Raw genomic sequence first — 25,643 nt, 5'->3', positions numbered from 1 at the left:
ATTTTCCATTATTTTACAAGGAGTCATTAGGAATGCTTCGATATAACTATTACATTTTCACAAGTGATTCTGCAACTTTTGCTATCCACATAAACTGCAAACAAAACGCAAGTAAGCATTTTATTTAAGTTAAATTGATAAATTTCGATTAATTAATGAATTAACAGCAGCATAAAATAAACATATAAAATGGCTTGTAGGTTATAAATTAATTTATTTCGAAATAATTGAGCCATTTTTTATATTTAATCCATTTGGAGAGGGTTAGTTCCTTCTTGCGCTGTCATTTCAATTTCGATTCGCAGTTGCGATGGATGAATAGGTAAGAGATATATGCATTTGAAATCTTTCACTAAAAAGATTAAATTTATTGAGATTCTACTTAGCATTAATAAAACTAGCAGTGGAACTATTTAGCAAAGTATTGATCAGTTTTTTTTTTTTTTTTTGAATAAGCAATGTTTCAAATTGATGAACTATGTTACTAACTTATTAATCCTGTTTTTTTTTTTTTTTTTTTTTTTTTTTTTTTTAAAGTAAATTATTTGTTTCATTTTTTATTCTAATAAATAATCTCACGTTGTGGTGGCATTTTTGATAAAATATTTTACAGTTGGCAGGGAACAAAGGAAGTAAATATAATTATTCAAATTTGAAATAAAAATGATGAGAAGTTTGAAAACTGATGATGATAAAAAAAATATCAACTTCAATGTAAAGAATAACTCTACTGAAAAGGTTCAATTATTTTTTTAATGATGGCACTATGTTCAGTACAAAAATTTGCATTACTATAATGTTAATTTTGAGTTTAGTAAGCTGAATTACTAAGTATAAATTTTTGTGTGTTACTTGTATAGAAGAAAAATTAGCCTACAAATTAAAAACAATTAGAATGATGTTTGATAGAACTTATGGTTCCAATGATCATTTGATATTAATTCAGTGATTTTGTTGCTAAATTTAAATGTTCAGATATCATCACTAATTATTAAATATTTCAGAAAAAAAATGAGATATGTGATTTAACCACAGAGAAAGATAAATTTATGGTTTCGACGAATTCAAGAACATATGAGTTAGTGAAGTATTTGGGAAAAGGTGGTTATGGAGAAGTCTACGAATGCATCTCTGAAACTACTAAAAGGTTTAAATAAATTTATATTTTCTTCTTATGATTATTGTTCATTTATTTATTGCCCTATTTTCAAAAGTGCTGTTAATGTACTTTAATATATTACGTAATTCATCATTTAATTTATTTAATTTTAATTTATCACGAAATGCAAGTGATATATGTGTGCGTGCATGCATGTATTATGCATTTGCATTCATCATTTTAATAGCCTATAAATGTCTCTAGTTTAAATTTTAGTAGCATTAAATTTTGTTAAATTCTACATCGGCATACTCTACTATGTTAAGAAGATCATAGGTCAAACATAGTTGCACCTTATTTTTTTTCTTGTTGTGAGCTAATTATTATTGGAGTTACGTCGGATTGTTCTAATTCACTTAAATAAGTTATACATCTAAATAATTATCTTTACCAGTTAGTGACATGAGGTCATGTCGTACGTTTCTTTTAATGACATTTGCTAAACAATTCATTAGCATAATTACCTGCTAGCAATCCCAAACAATTGACATGTTAAATGGCATTTTCGCATTTCTTACTGTTTACTCAGAATTTATGCATTGAAAAGAGAAAATATATTACGAACAAAAATTCCCAATGAGATTGAAGTGTTGAAGAAAGCAAATGAATGTGATTGTAAACAAATTTGCAAATATGTTGACGATGTAAGTTTTTTGCTAAGTGATATGCTGTAGCACATATAAACTATTGATTGATTTCAAAAAAAAAAAGTTTGAATATACAATTATTACAATTAGAGAAATTTCCTCGAAAGTTGTAGAGCAATCTAAAAAATGATTTTGTAGCAATATTAAGCAGGTATTGCTGAGTTATTCGATATGACAATTATTAGTTAAACTGTAGATTAAATTTCAAAAATGATGACATTAAACTCTTTACATTATAGGGAAGGCAAAATAACTATGTATTTGTGGTAATGACACTACTCGGAAAAGATTTGTCAAAATTACGACGTGAAAGTAAAACGAAGAGTTTTTCCATAAATACCTCACTTCGTGTTGGACTATTGACGCTTTCAGCAATTCGAGAACTTCATGAAATTTCCGTCATTTCAAGGTCAGTTAGCTTTTCGTTTCCTTTTTCTTTTTCTTTTTCTTTTTTTTTTTTTTAGAACTTATTAAAATGAAAATAAGCTCATCTTTTATGTCTTAGTTTTTAAATTGAAGGCAACGAAACTAATTTACAAAATAAACTTACTGTGAATTCTTAATCTTTAGTAGAAAATAAAGATGTTTTTATTTACTAAATAAACCTATAATATGACTTATATCTCCTGAATTCATTGCTATCTGCTTCAAACATTTCATTCCGTTTAATTCATTTTGTTATTTATAAATTCTGAAGTTTTTTTTTTTTTGGGGAATTGATTTCTGCTGTCTGGAATTTCATTTTTCTATTTAAATACAAATTTCAGAGATATTAAGCCAAGTAATTTTGCACTGGGTATTAACAAGGAATCCAGGAATATTTATATTTTTGATTTCGGACTTTCTCGATTCTATAGAAATCAGGTATAGTGCTTAAATTTTAAAGCTCGATCTCTTCACTCTAAATTTAAAGTTATGATTTTCAAAAATGTGATAATTTAAAGATTCTCATTTTTTCTTCCTAAAAATAGCTAAAGCATGCAGGATGGATCAATATTACCAGTAAAGCATCATACGGTTTTTCGTGGAACGACACGTTATGCTTCATTACGAGCACATCAAAAACTTGAACTTGGTTTGTCTTTTCATCAATTTGATCTAATGTTTGGATCAAATGATAATTGTATTACTTCATTTCAGGTCGACGAGATGATTTAGAATCATGGCTATATGTTATGGTTGAATTGTCTAGTGGCACTTTACCATGGAAGACACCGAAAAGTAAGACATTTTAAAATCTAAAGTGGACCCTGAAATACATTTCAGTAATGCACAGCAAGGGCAAAATCAATGTAATACATAGTAGTGATAAAAATAGCTGGCATATAGTAACTCGATGACATTATCAATTAGGATTTAAACGGAAAAGATACTTTAGTAATCATTGCATATGTGTATACTTATTAATAAAACTAAGAAAAAATTAAACTGAGACGTGAAATGAAAGTGAATGTATGTTATGTATTACGGTGCAAGCACATACCATTTAAAATCGAAGTGTTTTAAATTATTTTAAGTGAATTATCCGTTTAGCTATCATATTTTCAAGTCTCTGAGTTTCTCTTATCCAAATGATTTCTCAATTCATCCATGATTGTTGCAATATTTCGCTTCTTTCATTACGTCTTATTCGATTTCTTTTGTTATAAATATATTATGTTGAATTTCTGATTATATTTAACGACAAAAAAATTCAATTTATTTCATTTTATTAAATCTAACTTGTTCATTTTGAAGGAGTGAAGGAGAAGAAAAATCAATTGAAAGAACAGGTGTATAGAGCTAAATTACGTATTCGTTTGGGTAATGAACGGAAAGAATTCTTCAGAAATTCACTTCCCATTCTCGATTGTATATTCGTGATGATTGATGAACTTGCTTTTGAAGCTGAACCGCCATATGAACAAATCCAGTACATATTTGAAAAAGTTATTGTTTCTTGTTTTTAATTAATCAGTGTAGTGATTGTTTCATTTCTGAACCTTATGATAAACTACAACTCGAATAAAGCTCATAAAGTACACAAATTATTGTTTTTAAAGATTTTAACTATTTCAAATCTTGAAAAGAGCTAAGTTCATTAAGGGCATGATAGATAAGAATACCATTACGATAAGTAAGAATCTTAAAACTTGTTCAAACTAACGATGAAATGGTTGTGATTTTATCACAGCCACTTCATCGTTTTTGATTTAGAGAAAATGTGATTTAAATATATCAAGTATCATCTTATGGTTCTACTAATAAATATAATTCACAATGGATAGAAAATAATTGATAGCTTTACTGAATTTGCCAAACGAGGCATCAATTCTGTGACTTTCTTCTAGATATCCAGCACATTCCTGTTTCATTCTAGTTAATGCTCGAAACAAATGTGAAATGGGATGATATTTACGACTGGGAAGAGATTAGGATGACACAAACTAAGCAAATGATATCCGTGGATGGAATGACATCAACATCAGCTGCCATGGCCACTCATTCCAGGTATGTTCAGGTCGGAACAACAACACTAACGGCATCAACGGAATCATCAGCATTGTTGCCAAACGTTCGGATGGAATAAACTATACAAAATTCTATTCATTCATGTGAATTGCATTGATATGACTTGCAAAAATCAATAAATTACTCACTGAGAAAGAATTCAAGTATTTATGAAAATACAATTAGAGATCAGTTATTCATGTAAAGAAAAAAACAAGGAAAATAGGCTCTGCAAAAACGTTCACAATACATTTTTTACATAAATTCAACTATTTCATGATCAAACACAAGAAATTAAGGCGACAGCAACTTAGAGTTAATTGATGAGATCTGAGCATTTAATGTGGCAATCAGTTCCTTTTGATTTTCAATTTCATTTTTAAGCTGTTCCATTTCCTCCTATAAATAAAAAATTTCGAGCAATCGTTTTCAGTGATTCTATCAAGCTCGTGTTTATATCTACCAAAGTCCACCAAGCTGGGTCTAAACATTTCACTAGGATATTTAATAGCAATGAATTGATGGTGGCATATTTTTAGAGTGCACTGAGGAATCTATAAATTAAAAAGGCAGTAAAAGATTCTAATAAGCAGAAATTTGATGGAATTATAGAACAAAATGATCATCCTACATAATTAGAATTTAAGGATGTAAATTCTACATTCCCACAAAATATGGATAACAAAAAAAGATAACAGTATCAAAACTTACCGCTCGAACCTGATGATCTGCTAAGCATGCTTCTGCATCTCCATTAAATTTATTCAAAATAGTCTGATGCTTAACTGATAGACGTTCAATTTCTTTTAACTAAAAGACATCCTCACTATAATTCACGAAATGATTCCTGTACAGGAAATATATTAGATAGTTTCCAATGTGATATAATGCCAGAAAATATTATTGGTCAAATTTTGAAAAGTAAAACCATTTAAATGTATGGCGAAAGAAAATATCGAAGAGAGGTACCATTTCTTGATAGTTTTCCAATTCGTGCACTTTTTCTGGATCTATTATTCCTGAAAAACCAACGTAGAGAAACTGTCTTAACTACACAAACCAAATTATTAAAAAATAAGCCGAAAAACTATTGTACAACTTGCTGTTGATTAATTCATATTGTTCATTTAAAGCAGTGAATTTCTTCACAACATCATCTTCTATTTCTTGCATTGTTCTTTTAGCTTCCATTAATTCTTCAACTAAAAATAAGAATAAATTATTCGAAATCTTATATTACGGAAGTCAATTTCTAGTCTAAGATTTTCTTTTTTTTTTTAAAAATTGCTAATCTATAAAATATTAACAAAAACACCGATTCATTCAAATTCAACAAAGCAGTTTGTGTCACACACTATTAAAACACAATCTAGATTGAGTTATAAAGACATAAATTAGTTTCTGCTAATTAAATTAGTCACTGAGTTTTTTTTCTAGCTTTTCAGCTTCTCCTACTTTTCGAGGAATAATTTTACCTCGTAATTTTAAACTTTTTAACTCTTATTTAATCAACAGCACTTTTTTGCGCTACGATATTCTTTTTTTTTTTTTTTCCTTTTTTTTTAAACGGATTCTTAACTGATCACTTGCAATACCCCAAGCACTGAAATAGTGATATTAAAAAAATAAACTAACCAGGTTCAGCATTCGGTTTATCTTGCCATTGCGCATGTAATAAATTCAACTGAAGTTGATGTAATAAATAATCTCTTACTAAATTCTCATTTTTTGCCTCATCATCCACATCCTGCATATTCATCGTCGTCTCGTTCATGATAGCACTAAGTAGTAAAGTTTATTAAGACTTAATTATTAAGACTAATAATTAAATTCTTGAACAAACAAACAGACAAAAAAAATGAAATCATTAAAAAGCAACAATAATTTCAAAAATATTCCAAGCGAGTTATTAATTGCAGTTGAAGAAAAGAATAGTAAAAATGATGATAGATGCATAATTATTACTAAACGTAAGAACGTATGCAATATACACGTATGCAGACACGTTTACGTGTATTCTAGAAGTATGCATTACATACCAATAAAAGCAGGAATGAATGAGTACGATGTGTTTACGTCTAAGACAAATATATATATATACTTATGCAGATTTGCTGAAACAAAAAGAAAAATAAATCGATGAAATATAATGAAACAAAAATAGTAATCGAAAATGCGAAAAAATGCATAATAATAGATCAATAAAGTAAACAAAGAATAATTAATGAAATGATTAATTCATCCATCCGAGATTTCTTAATTCCTTAATTCATTAATTCCTTAATTCCTTGATTCCACTCACATTCGATCAATTATGCACATTTATTTTTAAAACATTTGTAAGACATTCGCCGCGTTCGAAATGTTTTCGCTTTAAGAGACACGTCATCTCATAATGTTAACTCTAATGAGAGCCGCGAAAATTTCATTTTAATTTTTTAATCATTTCAAATTTCGTATTCAGATAGATAATATTTGACTTTTCAGATTTAAAACAAAAAATTGAAATTAATATGTCAATTAAATGATATCAAAAGATTAATGGAGGAATAAGGAAATAGAAAATATTTTTATTTTTTTCAAATTAATTAACTATGTGCAATGTTTTTTTATGGATTAATTATAGCTTTAGGAAAATGCTAAAATTTCATTTAAAAAAATGGAATTATTATTAATTTTCATTTACTAAAACATTGCTGTTTTTTTTTTTTTTTTTTTATTTGCAATGTTATTATAACTTTTTAACTTGTTGGAGTGTTGTTTAATTTAAATTTGTGTATATTTAAGATATAATACTTTTTGAACAAGACGTATATGAATGTTGGAAATATCATGTACTTAAATTATTTATGGAAAAGTTTATTTATAAGTAAAGAATGAATGTATGCAAATGAAAATTTTAGTTTTTTAATTTTTTTTTCAAATTTTAAAATTTAAAAATTTTTACTAATGATAATTTATATTTTCAGGGAAAGAATGTATCGTAATGATACCCTTCAATTAGGAGGCGATTCAATATGGGGTAGAATCACGCTACTACTTAGTTCATTGATAGGTCGACCATGTACGGGTTTGGAACGTGCTCAGTTCTACGAGGTGCTACTGTTGAAGTCACTTGAAAAACAAGAAGAGGCAATATTTTCGTTTTTGAAATTTAACTGAAATTTTATAAAATAAAAGTTTTTTGGAAATTAATAGAGTATATGAAGAAAGTAAGTATCACTGAGATATGATCAAGTTGAAATAAGGAGCACATAAAATACATGCGAAAATCTGGAGGTTTTGTTGCAGTTTCTTTACTTTTATCCTATGAATGAATAATCCATTTAAATGTTCATATTATCTTGTTTTTTGTTTTTTTTTTTTATATTATTCATCAATTTTAGGAAATTCCTCTTCAGTCTATGATTGATCAGGCTGTAGTTTTACTTAGCAAAGAAGATGATGGTTATCAAGCTAAGAAATTTATTTCGCTCATAGGTATTTCTCATAATTTTGCGCAAAAAAATTTTGCAGTCAGTCAATAATCTCAAGAATTGACTTGACTGAACAGCATAGTTGAATCTTTTTTTCGCTGTACCTAGGTAATCTGGGCATGTCCAGGTAATCTTACTAATATAATGTACTAATTCCATTTTCAGACACGGATTTATATTAGTAAGATTAATCTTTGTACAGATTGTAATAAGTTGCCAAATAGAACTGATCTAAGGTAAACTTCGCGAGACAGCCGATTCAAGTGAAGAGATAATACGTTTCTTATTACTTCTATCAAGGATTGGTAATAATTATGGTGATAAGAATGAAAGCAATACTCTACCTTATTGTTCCGGATCCGAAATCCTCAATATTTGGAAACAAACTGTAAATAACCACTTGCCAGTAAGTGATTTATTTCATCATTGCTCTTTGTCAAATTGAGTTTATTGTAATTTTTGTTTATGATAAGGTTAGTGATACTTTTCTAATCACAAATTATTTAGGTATTGAACTTATTAGAAGTATGCCATTCAATGCTGTTCACTCTACGTTAGCTTTCACTATGTGCTACTGTTTTTATTTAAATATTTTTTAAATAAATGCAATTGTATTAACTGTAGTAAGTTCTTTTCAATTGCATTTATATATTTTGAACCTATTTAGATTTCGAAGAATTATTCAGTTACCTCGACAAAACCATTTATTGATCGTACAAATGAACAATTGGTTACCTGCCAGGTGATAAATTAATTGAAAAATTTTAATTTTTCTTTCCAGTTCCTTATGTTTTTTGTTTTTAAATTAAGAACAATAAAACCTATGATAAAATATCTACGTTTAGTCCCATTACAAACATAAGAAAGAGGTCGTGGATCAGTATCAACTACGTATCAGCAAAGAAAAAACAGCACAAATTGGTATGAATACATTCGATATATATTATAAAAACTCATCCCATATTTTCATCATTACGTGCAGTCAAATATTCTTAGTATATCTACATACATGTTGCAACTTGTTATTAATCTTTTTCAAAAATAAAATTGGCCACTAAAAAAATTGAATATTACATTTGTCAACCAACACTGTTTAATTCTTTTTATTGTTAAGCAATTTTTTATCGTAGTAGTATGTCTAACTATTGCTAAAACATAATCTGTCATGAATCGATTTAAAAAAATTCGGCAGTTGTGGACATTTAGATACAATCCGTTCGAGAAGTTCTGAAAGTTATGAAAAAATTCGACGTATGATTGTCGATGAAAGAGGACGTATACATCCGCGTGCATGTGATCCTGAATTGCGCAGCTTATGTAATCTAAGCATTGGAGATGTGTTTTTTAGAGTTAGTAATTTATAAATTATGTCTAACTTTGAGGTTTCTAAAGTTTGGACTACTTACTGTTTGTGTCACAACTGATTTTTTATTTTCTGATTTTCATCGAAGGAATTTAAAAGTTTCTTTTTAGAGTAAAATCGTAAATATTAAATTGTTGAAAGGAGCATAAAGCAGTAATTTATGACAAAAAAAAGTTGCTTGTCTTTATTTTATTTCAGATTTCATGGCGTGAATATCTCAGATGTTTATTACATATGTTGATGGGTGAAGAATCATTTTTGTTTTGCAGAAGTGCTGTAAGTCATACCTAAAATCTTTTAAAGTATATCGAATTTTGCATCTGTGTTTATTCCTTTTCCAGGCGGTAGTTGATGATTGAAGTATGCATTCTTTTATTTAAATACCATATTTTAAAGACGATCTCATTTTCTGGATAAAACTATTTCGATCTCATTCTTTGGATCAATTCTTTCATGATAGTCATAAGAATTTTTGGAGGCTTTTTAGTTTTATAAAATCTTATCCTACATTTTTTTTCATAAAATGCTAATACTCACTGTTTTCTTTTTCAGAATGGTTTTTTTAGTATTTCTGAAGAAAACAAGATATTTTTGGAATTAGAAGATGTCAATTTGTTACCACGACTTGCACTACCATTTCTCAACTTTGCTAACAGGTCAATCTGCAATACTTATTTAAGTTTTCAAATAACAAGCTGAGCAAGTATATATGGTTTCGTTTTAAGAAATGTAAAACTTTCTTTCTTTTTTTTCTTGATCTTACTTTAAACAGGAAGATACGGAAACTTTGTGATCTGCATTTTCTGAGAAAAAATTTGTTCATGGTTCAAACTAATAAATAACAGCCATAGAAAAATGTCGATATATTTTGTTTGCCATTGAAAAAATTTTTGCAGATTAGATGATTATTCCTTTTTAGGTTGTTTTCTTTGGAACAATTCCTTCGAAATTCCGATTCTGTAAAAGATTTCTCGATGTTAAATTACAAAATCCGGGAAGGTACAGCAACGAGAGCATTATTGAGTTTGAAGTTATGTGTCACTGAACAACTGTGGAAGTTTCGGTTAGAATTTATCAATAACTTGTTGAAACCATTTTACGGAAATATGGGAAAATTTTTTAACTTCGTTTTCAATTCTGTTCTTTATAGTTATTTGCATCTATTATGAGGCAAATTTGCAAAACTTTTTTGTAGTGATGGAATAGTCAATTAGACTTTGATTTGTCAAATTCTTAATTTACCTTCACATTATAATTGTTACTTTTTATTCGTTCTTTCTATTCAGTGATGAAGTTAGACACTATGTTGATAGCAAAAAAGAATGTGATAGCGAAAGTATTAGAAGATTATTGCGGGAACTTCTCGATATGTGCAATGTTTTCAACTATTTCGTTGATATAATCCTTTACATACAAATTACTGGTGTACAAAATGTAAGTTTTAAATTTGCAGCATTTTTTTAAGGTTTTTTAAGTGAAATATGATCTTTATAGATTGTGAGAAATGACAAGATGTCATAACACTTTTCAGGGTTGTTTGGAACATTGTTAAAAAATAATTGCGTTTTGTGTAACTGTCTGCAGATAGTCTTTTCTAAGTTTGCACTACTGATTGCCCTAGCTTTGAACTACTTACTTTTTTTTTTCTTTTCTGAAAGTTTGATATTAAGAATATAATATATTAATAATTGTGATCTTACATGTCAAAAAGAATAGATAAACATTTACTTAGGGAATTAAATTATTGTTCTGAATCTTACAGGTAAATACGTTGTTGGATATTTTTTATATTGTGAAAATTACGAAAGGACGAAAACTTCCAGTTATTAGAGAATTTTGTGATGATGTCATTGTGGTCCTTCTTCGATATTATGCTGAGTAATTGCTTTGTTATTTTATTTTCCAATAAAAGTTTATTTCTTTCGAGAAACTCATTAGGCTAGTAAAGTGAAATTTTAAAAAATAACTTCAGATATTTTATAAAAATTCTCTTATGTAGTCAGAAAATCATGATTTTGTATTCTTTCGCAGCAATTATTTGAAGTTGTTGGAAATAAAATATGATTAATTTTGTTTTTTTAAAAACTTTATAGATGTATTTTGTTTTGGTTGATGAAAGGCGAGGCGAATCCATGTGATGGTGTTTTTTCTTTTTCAGAAAAGAATACTGAAATATTACAGTGGGCAGGTACGTAAGGTTTGGTAACGTTTTTTTTAATATATAATTTATATGCGTTATTAATAATGAACTTTAGTTTGTAGTAATAGTTCTTAATATTACGACATTTCCTTATTTCACTTATTTCAGTTGCTGGAATAAATGGATCTATTAATCTAGAAGCGTCATTGATTATCACCAAAAATTTTGTTGATGTATGGTTATTTGAGGGAAAATTCCGAAAAATAATATTGGCTTGGCCAAATCTGGAACAAATGATACCTGAGGAATCGAACTGTTTAACTATTGTCAGTTGTCTCTTTATAAAGAATATGATATAACTGAATGATTTATATATGGTAATAATTGTTTTAGTGTAAGTTATTCAATTTTACAGCTCTCTAAGTCCAAAAAAGGGAGAAAATAAGTTAATTAAAGTATTTTTCCATCACTTTCTTTAAACTATTTGCACTCAATATTTTTTAATATTCAGAAAATTTTCAGATATGAATAAGAACTATGTTTAAAAAATGACATTTTTTCTTTTTTTTTTTAGAATAAATTGATGGTTGAACTATCGGAAGAAAAAATTCGGAAAGCGCTGAGCTCAGATTTATTGGGTGCAGTGGGATCACTTTTGGACTTCTACTTCCAGTAAGCCAAATATAAAAAACATAGGTTTCAATAATATTTATATTCATTATTCAGCAGATGGATTAAACGAAGTATTTTAAAAATTGTAATGACCTGAATCTGAAGAGGTCTGAGGTGTATCACAACTTTACCAAATCTGATTTCAACAATTCTAATACTTATTTTTTGCAACGATTTTTCAGATTACATCTGACCAATGTTCAGTAATTTCTAAATTGTTGAATTCGCTATATTTAGAAAAATTTATCTTTCTCAATGCGCTACATTTGCACGGTGTTGTATAATCGATGATTTTAAACAAACGCTGAAGCTTCTTCAAGATGTTTATTTATGCAACGATGAATGTATAACAGAAATTTTCATCAGGTTATTTACTCCATTTTCTCCAATGTGTAAATTACTGGAACTGTTTGTCAACTTCTACTTTTAGTTTTTTTATTTTTGAATTGTGTGATGCAATTATTAAAATAACTTTACGCAATCTTTCTTTGAGACGATTAGCAATCTTTCTATAAAATTCTATAAATTTAAATCTTTTGTATTTCAGCATTTTGCTAAACAAAGAAGATGGTTCGGAGTTGAATTCTACATCAGGGAGTTATCAGAATTGTCAATTAGACGAAATGGTTAATTATCTTTTAGCCAAAAATTATTCTTCAAATCTTGTACAAGGATTTCTAGAAGCAAAAAGTAAGTTATAGTTGTTTGAAGTAATTTTTAACATGGTGATTTGTTGTGGAATAGCAGCATAGAATAATTTTCTAGTATTTAATTGTTTTATTTTGTCATTCTATCACTAATTTCTTTCATAATATATTGTCGTTCGAATCTTTGATTTGGTTTAAAATTTTTTGTTGTAACATTATTTGTATATATATTTAAGATTCATTCGATGAAAAAGATGCCATGAAATTGCATTATAAACCACCATTTCCATTAAATGTTATTTTTGCTCCATCAGTTCTAGTGGATTACTTGCGTATTCGAACTTTATTACTGCGAATCACAGTGGAATGCACAGCTTTAGAGGTTGATTTTTTTATCGTCGAATTGTTTTAAAAAGTTGAAATTTTTAAATTTAATCTGTTGAGGGTTTTTTTTTTTTTTTTTTTTTGTGTGTGTAATTAATAACTACTACTGTACAAGTAATATTTAACATCATATGATTTGTTGAAGCACATAATCCGTATAGATTTTTATTTTATTTTATTTTTTTTTAGATGACAGTTTGCAACACATTATAATTCCATTATTTTTGTTAGTATAAAATCATAGCATTATGACTTATAGTTTTAATGAAGACGATTCTGTCTTTTCATTAAGATGAAAGACCATATGGCTTTGCAGGAAATGATGGTCCAGAAAGTTCGTATTTATAGTATTGCTCTAATGCAAATGCGAATGTGGAATTTTGTTCGAGCAATGCGTTGTTTCTTTCATGATCAAATAAGATACATAGTTGTGAACGAATTTCAGGTTCTATTTGATAGTTTTAAATTTGTCTATTACTAGCGTAAATTATTAGATACATGCACTTTTGCATTGTTGTGATATAAAATGAGAAGAAATGAGCTGTTTTGTTGTGAATAGTATATTTGATTCATACAATAAACATTTCATATTTAAGAAAGATTTGGACGGGATAAAGACAATTGCAGAAGCTTCTCAATTACATCAGTAAGTGTATTTCATTTTGTCATTTTTTTTTATTTCCTTTACATTGATGATTTACGGACCAAATCAAGATAGCTTAAAGAAAAAGGAAAAAAGTGTGTTGATAGATATTTGATTTAAATTGATATCATATTTTCATCTTTGCATTTTCTCATTTACAACCAAGTTTTAGGGAACTTGTAAAAAAATTATACCGGCGTTGTCTTTTGGGTCAGAAGCATGTGATGCTATGGAATGTTCTAGATGATTGTTTGGCATTGATTACCAAGTATCGTCATAGTGCGAAATCGTTTAATATATTGACATTGTTTAAAATTTTCGATGATTTTCACAATAATGTGGATTTATTTTGCAATGGTAAGAATGTTTCTTTGTTGAGGAGAGCTTATAAATGTTTCTTACTTCTGTCTTTCTTAAAGAATTATTACCTTTTATCGAAATTCTGATCATTTAAGTTCTCATTAATTTGAATCAAATTTGTTTAATGTTTTTTTTTTTTTTTTTTTGTCGATATTGAAAATAACGATTTATTACGTCAATATTTATTTAAACTAAGCAATATATACAGACGAATTATAATTTTCCTAAGCGATATTACATCACTGGGAAGTTTGACAGCATATTAATGACAAATTATTATAACCATTTGAATTTACAGTCTTTCTAAATTTTGAATTTCATAATGCTATTTGTATTATAGAATTTTTAGAGACTTAATAGTGATCTAGCGCTTGCTGAGTACTTGAGAAGATTAGGATAAATAATTTATTGAATAACTTCTTCCTTTTGAAATCATGAATCATAGCATGATAGTTGAAATTATCTTAAGGACATAGATGTAAATTTGATAATTTGAAACTATTTTTTGAAGAAGGGGGCAAAAAAAAAAAAGTGAAGCAGTATTTTTTATCTCAAAACATCTTCGAGAATTTATTTTCTTTTTTTTTTCAGCAGTGAAAATGACATCAGTTGGTGCGAATTACTGGCTTTCTGATTTATTACTGTTAACCGATTTTACCAGCATCTACATTGATTTTCATGAGAGTAGCTAAATTAAATTTAATTCAATTCTCGAAAACATCGATAAGATTGGCTGCTAATTTTGCATATCAAATACTTTGTCTGTGTATTTGTATAAAATAGTTTCAAGTATTTGATTCCTTGCATTGTTCAAAAATTTCATAAACTATCATTTGCATTATAATTTATATTTTATATCTGTTATCAGTTTGATCATTAACAAATGGAGAATTGTATATGTAATCGAAAAAAGAAAACAATAAAGTTGTTGTTTACCATTTCACTTTTTTCTGCTTTTTAAAATTTTTACCCTAAAATACATCACATATAGTTATAGTCTTGTGATTTAACTATTTTACATACCATTTTTCATCAAACAATAGTTTATTTTGTTGCTAAGCAGTGAAAATTATCATTTAATCAATTCAACATTTCATTCAACAATAATTTTTAAAAGAAAAAAAAAAAGAAAAAACTTTAGGAACACTCTCTTTCAATGCTACATCTTTTATTTGTAGTCCAGTATGACATTTTCTCTTCATTTTTCAAATGTTTATAACATTATCTATTTCCACCTATAGTTATTGATATTATCACAAATAATATTATTGAATTAATTCAAAATAATAATTATTTTAATATTCAAATCTTACATTTCAAATTTTAGAACAAAAAAAAAATTTATTCTTTTGTTAGTTAATTATTATCTTCATAATGATGTACAACATTAAGATGTCAAATATGATTAATTTGTTATCTTTTAAAAAAATATTTCTTTCTATTCGATGCTTTCCCTTCTCTTTCTCTCTCTGTCATCTTTAAAAATCTATAAAATGCATGATATGCACAATTTAAATGAATTTCAAAATAGATATAGCTAGCTATATTTATTTCAGTGTAATTGATTTGTGTTTATTTGTCTCGATAGTCTCTTTCTTTTGATGCAAGCTCTCCTCTCTTTCTTGTCAACTTCATTAAAATATTTCAAATAATGGAATTGAATTTTGTGAAACCAAAAATAGAAAAGATTGAGGTGAAAATTGCACAAAATGAAATTTTACTACATTCATCTTTTCTAATGTCTAATTTTCTTGATGTATACTAGCATCAATTAGTAATAAAAGAAGAAGCAAAGAAAAAAGTTAATTTAAAAGAGAGAATATTACAGTTTTTTTTTTTTTCAATAAATTATTTGTATGAACAAATAAATAATAATAACAAAAGAATGAAAATGAAAAAGTTAGAAATAGGCTATATTCCTTTGTATGATTATTTATTTATTTGAAAATTTGATTACGACCAATTGCACTTCAAAATTTAACAAGTAACGATTATTTGAAATATATTAGATTTGTAAGTTTCTGAATTAAAGTTTCTGAACTAAAGAATATATATGATGTCATCAGAGTTTTAAAAGATGATTAAAAACAAATAAAATTAAAGTCAATGAGGATTTTTTTTTTTTTTTTTTGTTGTTGTTGTTGTTATGTAATTTTAGTATCACTGATATATTGTGAAGAGAAATTGAAATGAAATAAAATAATTAATTTAAAAGTAGATGCATATAACAATGAAATGAATAATTTCTGAGTAAGACTAACTAATTAGAAAGAAGAAAAAAAAAAGGAAAAAAAAGACCTTTTAGTGTCAAATTCAATTAATAAATGAAAATGGTAAATTTTAGAATAGAATATATATTGATGAAAAAAATTTTAAATTCTATTAATTTAATGAATTTTACAAATTATACTTTCTTTTTTTTGCTATTTCAATACACTATTTATTAGAGATATTTGCATTGATGACATTTTCTCTTTTTTTTTTTTTGTGAAAATGATGACAATCTCCCTCTCTCTCTCTCTCCCTTTCCCTCTCTCTCTCCCTCTCTCTTCCATCAAATTTATGATGAAAATGTTTGGATGAACTAAAAAGAAGAAGAAGGGAAAATTATTAACAATCACTGCTAAAAATGACAATATATTTTGCAACAAAAAAAAAAGAAAAATTAATTTCAATTTTAAATATTTATTATATTCATACTGATAACATATCATTTGAATTATCAGTAAAAGTAATAGTAAATCATCGATTGAGTAACAACATTTTTTCCTAACGAACTTAAACAATTTTTACTAATATTATTATTTTAGTTGTTGTAATTATAAATGAATTTCAAACAGTTTATCAGAATTTATTAATTTTTTAATCCTTTTAATTCTCACATAAATTTGTAATGCATTGATGTTAATAAATTATCATATATAATTATATGTGATAAGCGTGAATAATTCATAAATATTCAAATATATAACTGTTACATAGTTTTAATAGTTATTATTATTGTCTCAAATAACAATAATTATAATTAATATTATTATTATTTAATTAGCCTTAATTAGTTCAAATTGTCAGATCCATTATTATTATTATTATTACTGTTATTATCACAACAAGTATAAAAGAGTAAACGAAATTGTGGCATAAATGATAAGAATAAATGAAGGAACTAATTTAAAATTAAATAATGATAAACCACTTGCACGATTACAGTAATCGTTATCATAGCATATGCAATGTTCGCTATCACCAGATAATGAAATGCGACAACCAGCTGGTTCTAACTGATATACTCTGAAGAAATTATTATCAGTAGCAAACAATAAAAGCTTTTTAGTGATTAAAACAAAGCCAAAAAAAAAAAGGAAAAAATTTAATTTCAATCAAAAATTTAACTACATTGAAACTGTATTTAAACTCTACAGAATATTGTATTAAATAACTGTAAGTTTTTTGATATGTAATAATTTAATCATTTAAAACATTTCAAAAAAAAAAACGCAAAAGGGTAATTATTATTATTTTTTTTATTAATTTAAAATAATATAAATAACTGAAATAAGATGAAATAATCTTATAAAATTTTATAAAAACGAAGAAAAATGTCCTTTTTTTTTGAAAAAAAAAAGCGATAAATATATAAATAATACTATATATAAACAATTTATTTAAGTGATAATTTCGATATTTTGATAAATTTTTAAAATAAAATAAATTAATTTTTACCTTGTTGCATATGGCAAACATGTCAAGGCAATTGTGTGAATATGTTCTGTGTTATAACTTTTCATACGTATACAACCAATGCCATTGCATTCGTTGCAGGTATGCGCTTTTAGACAATCAGCGCCATCATAACAAACTAAAGATTCTAAAATTTTTTTTTTCTTAATTTTAATCTTCTTATTAATTCAAATTTAGCTATATTACTTTTAAACAATTCATTTGAGTTCTTCCTTGTTTTTTTTTTTTTTTTTTTAAATAACTTCTTTTGAAGTTTTCATAAGTTTAAATTTAATTTTTTTTCAATTTAATTTTTTATCAATGTATTAGAATAAAATAAATTAATCAGTTATTTCTTAATTAACTCATCATTTATCATTTTTTTAAGAAGGAATTATAAATGTAGCAATAATGATCGATCAATGATAATATATATTTAAAATAGTGAGTAATATGATTTGCTCAATATGTATAATTTTAATTTTTTTTATTTAATTTAATTTATACATAAAGACTACTTTTTGTTACTTCCAGGTTGGTCCTCACGTAGCTTACGTCAATTTACGTGTATAGAAATATCATTTTGTTTTGTTATATACGTATATAATGCTACTCTAGAACCAATAGTTAGAATATTTGTTGAGAATAAAAATTAACTTAAAATTCTTTCAATTTGCAATTTTGTCTCTTTCCATTGAGGAATTCCTTTCATAGAAAAATATATTTCGATCTATCATTTTGTTTTATTACATCGATTAAAGTAACTTAGCAAATATTAATCAGTTCAAAAGTTATACATTTGTAAAAAATTTTATTCTTAAATTTTACTTTTGTTAAATATCAATGTATCAATGTTCACTTATCACTTATCAGTATGATTAATTAACGTTTGAAGATATTATTTACTGCCTTTAATACAAATTCACACTTCCCTCTCTCTCTCTCTTTCTAATTTTTAGCAAAACTTTAATTTAATTTCTAAAGCTAATTCTTTTCTCTCTCTTTTTTTTTTATTGATAAAAAATAAACAGTAATACTTTAATTGATTTAAATTATTCTATCAAATATAACTTATTCTTTCTAAGTTAAGTCATTTTTTATACAGTAAACATATCAAACTTTATTATCCTTAAATTGCAATAATTTTAAATTGTTCAAAAGTCTTTTTATGTTTTCTTCAAAAAATGTCATATTAGATTGTCCAGTAAAATACATTTCACTTCCATGCATACGACAATAGCGCCATCTCATCTATAAATTTCAATTTAATGAAACTTAGTTTTTTTTTTTTTTTTCATTTTAATATTATCAAATTGATATTACTTTCTAACAACGATAGTTCTGTGTGTGTGTGCGCAGATGATGCATTAGTGTCAGTATCTTGGTGACATGGTGACAGGATATGAAAAACGAATCTCGATGAAATGACATTAATTTTACTTAAATCAATTTTCTTAATCAATTCATTTCTGAAAATAACGCAAAGTGATTTCTGAAAGCAAGCAAAAACACATTAAAATCTATCAAAGATATGAATTATTCCAAAATTAACCTTTCACCTTTCTTTTTTTTTTCCCCAAAAACTGTTTAGTAAGAGAAATTATGATGAAAATCAATTTTAATTATCAAAACGAGAATAGTTATACTTAATGCACTCAAAGCACACATTGAAACAATTTCGCTTAATAAATTCGAGACTGATAACAAAAATTAATGAACTATCATTGATAATGGAAATATGCTTGATTTGATTAAGTTATCAGTTCAATCTAAATTTATTTCAATGTTTCAAAATAAAATAAATTTACTGATTTGGGCATGAAAAAGACTAAAATGTAGGAAAAATAATTTTAATTGTGAAAAAGTTTCAAAAAATGAATCAGAAAAGTTATTTATATTAACTTCAATTATTAGTTAATTCGTTACAGTATTATTAAAGTTTTTATTCATTATTATCATATCTACTGGACTTATCACTTGCTGATCAGTGCCTTCCGTCGAATGATATGCAAATTAAGAATGTATAAAGTAAGCCGAAAATATCTTTTCATCTTTTGAGAAATTTTTGATAATTTCCAAAGGAATAAGGATGATTAATTTTTTAGCAATAATCAACAAATCTATTTTTAAACAAAAATGTGAAAACAAATAAATTCATAAGAAAATCAAATTTTAATTTACTCATAAATAAACTTTTACATTACATTTCAATTTGGATGAAATATTAAATTTAATGAATGTACTTAAAAGAAAAAACTTAGAAAAAAAAAAATGTTTCTTTCTTATTTAAAATTCAATTTAAGCAGTTGCAACGAAAATATTGAACTAAGAAAGATGTCTAAGTTTAAATAATTAAATGTCTTTTTTTTTTCTACGTTTAGTTTAAATTTCAAATTAAAAAAAAAAAAAAAAAAAGAAAAAAAACTAAATGCAAATATTTAATGAAATTTGAGAAGATAAAACTTATAAAAAAATGTCAATGATTGCTTCCCTAATTTATTATAAAACGAAATTTATCGTTGAAAACGATAGCACAAATTAGTTTAACAATTCATTTTTGTTTAGAAGAAATTTTTAAAAAATTTTTGATTCATTTTAATTTAATTTTTTTTCTTCATCTATTACTGTTATTAATTACAATTACGGCTATTTCATTAATTAAACAATTGCAAATAAATCTTCCAAACTATAAAATGCTATCATAATGTGACATTTACTGTGACATTACCAATTATTAATCACCAGATAAAATTTTCAATACTAGACCAGGAAAAACTCTCGAATAATTTTTGAATTTAAAAAAAAAAAAAGTGAAAAATGAGATAAAGTAGGAACAAACTGATTTTGCTTTATTTTTCATAGTAAATGAATTAATAATTTAGAAGAGTGTAAAATTTGTTCAAAAATTGCAATATTTCAAAATTTTTTGAAATAATAATTTTGTCAAACATTTATTTATTTATTTTTTTTTGTTTATGCAATGAAATTTTATATGTAAATAATGAGCTAAATAATAATATAATAAATTGAGATATTAAAAAAAAAAGTTAGGAATGAACGGAAAGCTTTCACTCATTTTTAATTAATTTTATTATCTAAAATGATAATGAAATATTTTTTACATCAAGATTACAAGTATAACAATAGTAATTAATGGTTTATGCTTATTGTATGAGTATTTTAGAATTTGAATTTAACTTAATCGTAATTGAAATAAAATATCGAATAAAAAGAGGAAATCATTCATTTGTATTGCGAATATTGTTATAAAATATATAATAAAATAAAAAATATAAATTTATATATAATAATAATAAAATAAAATAAATATACAAAAAAAATATATATATAAAAATAAAAAAAATAATAAAAAAAATATATATATATATAATAAAGTAAAAAGATAAATTTATATATAATATAATAATAAAATAAAAAAATACAAATTTAAAATAAGTTTTTCATAGAAAGAAAATAATAAATCTCATTTTCGTAGCACTGAAGAAAATTATGCATAAATTTGATTAGTACTGTTATTTATGATTATTTAAGAATAATAATATTATTATTATTACTTTGTAAATAAAAGTTATTTCACTTTGATTACCTAATGAATTATCAAAACGAATTTCCGAATAAACTTTTCAATTTTGAGAAAAGTTATTTTTTTTAAAGAATATTGCTATGAAATCCATATTTAATACATGTATGAGTTAAATTATATATGAATACAAGTCTAAATGATAATTAATTTATAGAAAAAATTATTTTTGAAATCAAAGTGAAAATTTATAATTAACGATTGATAATAGTTATTTATGTAATTATGCATACATCATAAAATTAAAATTATGATAACATTTAATTATCCAATTGTGCATACACCATGAAATTTAAATTTAGTACAAAATTTTTTGTTGTTAAATATTCTATAAATAATTATTAAATAATATTTTAAAATTAAAAAAAAAAAGGAAAAAAAAAGTGAAATTAATTATTTGATAAAAAGAAATGCAAGAATCATTATATTGATTATTTAATAGTCAATGAAAAGATTAGATGAGCAATAAAATTATTCACTTTTTTCTTGTTTTCTAAAGAACTTAAAATACTTTATACATTATAATAAGTGTAATTAATTCATTATTTTCATTCCTATTAAACATTAAACTTCATTTAATTTTTCATATTTAATTAATTATTTGGGGAAGTGATAATTTAACTGAAAAAAATTTTATTAAAAAAAATAATAAATTAAACTTACCAACAATTGTTGTTTGAATGATGAGAAGAAATAAGACAGTAACAATTTTGTTATTGTCTTTATTCTTATTGATACTAATAATTGTTGATAGCGATAATTGTGATAATGATGATAATAATGATAATAATGATGATAATAATAACGATTGTCGCATTGATTGTTGCTGCTCATTGTTTAGTATCACGTCAAGACGACCTATTTGAAGGATTGACCGATCCATGCATACATATTTGTCAACTCTACGTCTAACTCGTTGTGACACTCTCTAAAAGTCTAACTTAACTTCCTTTTCTTGTTGTCAACTGTCTTACTTACTAGTTTTTTCTTTTTTTTTTTTTTTTTTTTTTTTTTTAAAAAAAAAAACACTGAAATAGCAGAGAAAATGAAAAATTTAGAGTCTTGTATCAAACATATGTATGTATCACTGTCTAGTGACTTTCTTTTTTTTTTTTTTATATGAAAAATTTATTTATGAAAAAATATTGCATTAATTTTAATAGATAGCAAGAAAAAAAAAATGAATATAAAAGTTAAATGAATACATTTGATTAAGAATAATTCATATATTCAAAAGATTTTAAAAAAAAAAAAATTGTTTATTTGCAAGTATAAAAGAAGAATAAGCTAAAAGCTAAAAAGACTAAAATAATTTTGTATTGATAGACTAATTAGCTATATAAAAAAAAAAAAAAAGAAATAGAATCATTAAATATCTTTTAAAATCATTGTATCATTTCAGATGCATTTCAAATCCAAATTAATGACAAATTTGTCAAATCTTGAAAAAAATATTTTAAATTACAACATAATGTTTTATTACTAAAATTATTTTATAATTCTTTTTTTCGAGAAAAATTTTTAGCAAAAGTTTTCTTTTCGTTTTTTTTTTTTTTTATGAATATAATTTTTTATACTAAATTTGTTCTAATATTATAAATGAAAAAGTAAATTCAACAATTTTAACAAATTTATGAATACTTTAAAGAATAATATTTTTTTGATTAATGAAAATTGGTTAAAAATTATGTAAAACTGATTAATGCGATAATTGTAATATTTATTAAAATAAATTAAATAAAATTCTTTTTTTTTTTATTGTTAATTTTTTTCATTTTAATTGTGTTAAATATTTCATACTGAATAAACTAGCAATAATTTTAACGTATAATTTTTGATTTCACGTCTAAAAAGAAAAACAAAAATAACAATTATCATACAATTTTGTTTTATTATATTAATGAAATATCACAAAATTAAACCTAAAACTATTTACGTAAATGAAAATGCACACGTATAAGCATAGAAATAATAAGTAAACTAAGCCTAATGTGTTTACAATTATAAAATATTACTTACACGCAATTTCTATCAAAATAAGTTTAATTTGAAAGATTAAAATTTAGATTTGATTTCGTGATATTTTAGCATCAAATTACTTTAATAGTCTATTATATTTTTAGATAATTTCAAAATCTTAGTTACACGTATGAGTGCGTGTGCGTGTATGTTTGTGTTTGTGTACACGTATGCGTGAATAGGCATACGTTTTATATATTTTATAAACTGTAATTGCGGGAAGATAAAAGGATTAGACAAAATAAACAATTATTGTTGATGAATGAATTAAGTTACGGTGATAAAGTATGAATTGTAATGATAATGAATTTGATGATAACAAAATAAACTGTTGTGATAGCGTATGAATTCTGATAGTGATAATAATAAAATTGATTGTGATAAGTGTATTCTGATAAACAAATAAAAAAGAAATGTGATTAGGAAAATATTATTTCAACAAATATGTTAGTCTTTTTAGTTTTTAAAGGATGGCATTATTTTGATGATAAAATTTTGAAAGATTAATTTCATAAATTACTTCATTTATTTTTTAAATGAATTTTTTTTTTTTTATGATTGAAATTTATAGCAAGCATAACATAAGCAAATTAAATAATATTTAGTTATTTTCAATATAATTTTGCTATTATTAAATATTTATCAAATTTTCTTTTTAATAACGAAATTTACTAAAAAAAAAAAATTGTGACACTGAATTTTTGTCATTTTTTTTTTTGTTTTCTTTTGAAAATATTTGAAAATGGAAAATTTTTGATGTGATATTAGCCTAAAACATTTAATTTTGACGTGAAGAAAAAAGGAATGAAAACGATTTTTTTACTGAAAATTTTATTAATTGTTGAAATTAAAATAAAATTACACTTTAAAAGAATCTTTGTAATTTACAATTAATTGAACGAAAGCAATAAAAATAAGACAAAATATTTGATTGATTAATGTAAAACTGTGATATAATTTAATACCATCCATTACTTATATTAATTTTAGATGATATTTTTGTTAACTTTTATTCATTGTTATTATTTTATTTTATGATTTTATATAAGAAAGTTATCATTTTATGATTTAATAAGAAAAGCTAATTAATTCATACTTAAATTTAATAGAAACTATTGCAAATGTAATGCTATTATATTCAGACAATAAATTAATCTGAATAAAAGTAATGGATGAAAAAAAAGATAAATGAAACTTTAAAAGTAAATGGAATTATGAAGAAAACGTGTACCACGCCAAAATATTATTTCAATCTTTCATCATTATTCACTGATAGAAAATATTTGACGTATTTCACGTGGCATACTTTATATAATATTGTAAGCCGACGATTTTCGTACATTGTATCTTCAAGTTTTCAACTTTAAATTTGATTTAGTAGCACACACACACACACACACACACACACACACACACACACACACACACACACACACACACACATACATACATACATACATACATACATACATACATACATAAATTTTCGAGTAGCAAAGAGTTTTGAAACAAAAAATAAAAAATTTAATTTTTTTTCTAAATTTACAATCACACAACAACTCGCAGTGAAAAATAAAATTTAAAAAACTGAATGCATAATTGAGATTTATAAAATTAATCAAATATCGATAATTTCCTCAGTGATAGATTTTTTTTTAGAATTTAGATTTTTTAAAAAATTTTTATAAAATTTTAAAAAAGATTTTTAAAAAATTTATAAAAAAATCAAAAATCGATAATTTGCTCAGTGATAGAGCAATAAAAAATATATACTTTATATGATATTTAGAAAATGATAATAATTTTATCACTTCATTAAATTAATTATAAAAATTGTAGTATTTTCTAAATGTTATAAATATTTTTTTTTTCTTCTCATCTAAGCATTTTAGATTTAGCAAAGTTTTTTTTTTTTTTTTTATTTAATCTTTATAAAAAGATTACATAATGGCTATTTTATGGAAAGTTTAGACAGAAATCAAAATGTCATATTTAAAAGAAAAAACAATTTTGTAAAATATATTTGAACTGCTACACTTTTACAACTTTGTTATTCACTTATTTTAAATTTAGTACAAATATATGACTTATAATTAAAATAAGTAGCCAATATCATTGATTATTTATGTTAAATGAATGTGAAAGTAAGTGTAATACATTTGAAATGAGGAAATCGTCGGAAGAGCAATGCATTTTTATGCTAACAAAAATACTTGTTTTCATTAATTTTCTTCTATTTTTAATCTTTCTATAATTAATTATCGATTATAATTTGATTCAAAACAAAAAAAAAAAATCAAATTATTATCATCAATTCATTAA

General features: G+C 24.7%; 4 protein-coding genes and 1 further gene across 6 annotated transcripts; 2 read left to right on the top strand and 3 right to left on the bottom strand.

Moving 5' to 3' along the window:
• Positions 1–666: 666 nt before the first annotated feature.
• Positions 667–4,375, top strand: Bm1588 (Protein kinase domain containing protein; the record flags this gene model as incomplete). Of its 2 annotated transcripts, none has more annotated exons than XM_001895528.2 (9): positions 667–738; positions 1,005–1,147; positions 1,689–1,803; positions 2,046–2,215; positions 2,574–2,670; positions 2,791–2,881; positions 2,947–3,027; positions 3,544–3,734; positions 4,166–4,375. In XM_001895528.2, the coding sequence occupies 9 exons, from the start codon at positions 667–669 to the stop codon at positions 4,373–4,375; spliced, it is 1,170 nt and encodes a 389-aa protein (XP_001895563.2). The 2 variants fall into 2 exon arrangements, with proteins under 2 accessions (XP_001895563.2, XP_042938260.1); XM_043082326.1 differs by having other exon boundaries at positions 3,544–3,718; positions 4,166–4,169.
• Bm15596 lies at positions 3,947–3,997 on the bottom strand. Its single transcript, XR_006227979.1, has one exon. The product of XR_006227979.1 is annotated as a pre-microRNA Bm15596 (primary transcript).
• A 215-nt stretch (positions 4,376–4,590) lies between the features above and the next one.
• Positions 4,591–6,070, bottom strand: Bm8588 (Uncharacterized protein; the record flags this gene model as incomplete). The annotated part of the gene is made up of 5 exons (XM_001895527.1): positions 4,591–4,695; positions 5,008–5,106; positions 5,266–5,315; positions 5,385–5,498; positions 5,932–6,070. 5 exons carry the CDS (start codon positions 6,068–6,070, stop codon positions 4,591–4,593), a joined length of 507 nt encoding a protein of 168 aa, XP_001895562.1.
• Positions 6,071–7,272: 1,202 nt separating this feature from the next.
• Positions 7,273–14,673, top strand: Bm8589 (Uncharacterized protein; the record flags this gene model as incomplete). The annotated part of the gene is made up of 21 exons (XM_043082325.1): positions 7,273–7,428; positions 7,683–7,776; positions 8,009–8,178; positions 8,440–8,514; positions 8,618–8,693; positions 8,979–9,121; positions 9,334–9,411; positions 9,688–9,791; positions 10,055–10,198; positions 10,422–10,569; positions 10,898–11,013; positions 11,229–11,323; positions 11,444–11,601; positions 11,850–11,947; positions 12,185–12,313; positions 12,495–12,637; positions 12,831–12,976; positions 13,295–13,423; positions 13,575–13,624; positions 13,794–13,978; positions 14,573–14,673. The coding sequence occupies 21 exons, from the start codon at positions 7,273–7,275 to the stop codon at positions 14,671–14,673; spliced, it is 2,538 nt and encodes an 845-aa protein (XP_042938259.1).
• A 2,412-nt stretch (positions 14,674–17,085) lies between these two features.
• On the bottom strand, positions 17,086–22,185 carry Bm17801 (Uncharacterized protein; the record flags this gene model as incomplete). The annotated part of the gene is made up of 3 exons (XM_043082324.1): positions 17,086–17,272; positions 17,705–17,849; positions 21,966–22,185. The coding sequence occupies 3 exons, from the start codon at positions 22,183–22,185 to the stop codon at positions 17,086–17,088; spliced, it is 552 nt and encodes a 183-aa protein (XP_042938258.1).
• Between the last annotated feature and the right edge of the window lie 3,458 nt (positions 22,186–25,643).

The sequence above is a fragment of the Brugia malayi genome, assembly GCF_000002995.4.
Source record: "Brugia malayi strain FR3 genome assembly, contig: Bm_v4_Chr4_scaffold_001, whole genome shotgun sequence".
In the NCBI taxonomy this organism is placed as follows: domain Eukaryota; kingdom Metazoa; phylum Nematoda; class Chromadorea; order Rhabditida; family Onchocercidae; genus Brugia; species Brugia malayi.
The sequence above is the reverse complement of the archived record's forward strand: the minus strand, read 5'-3'. Positions and strand labels throughout refer to the sequence as shown.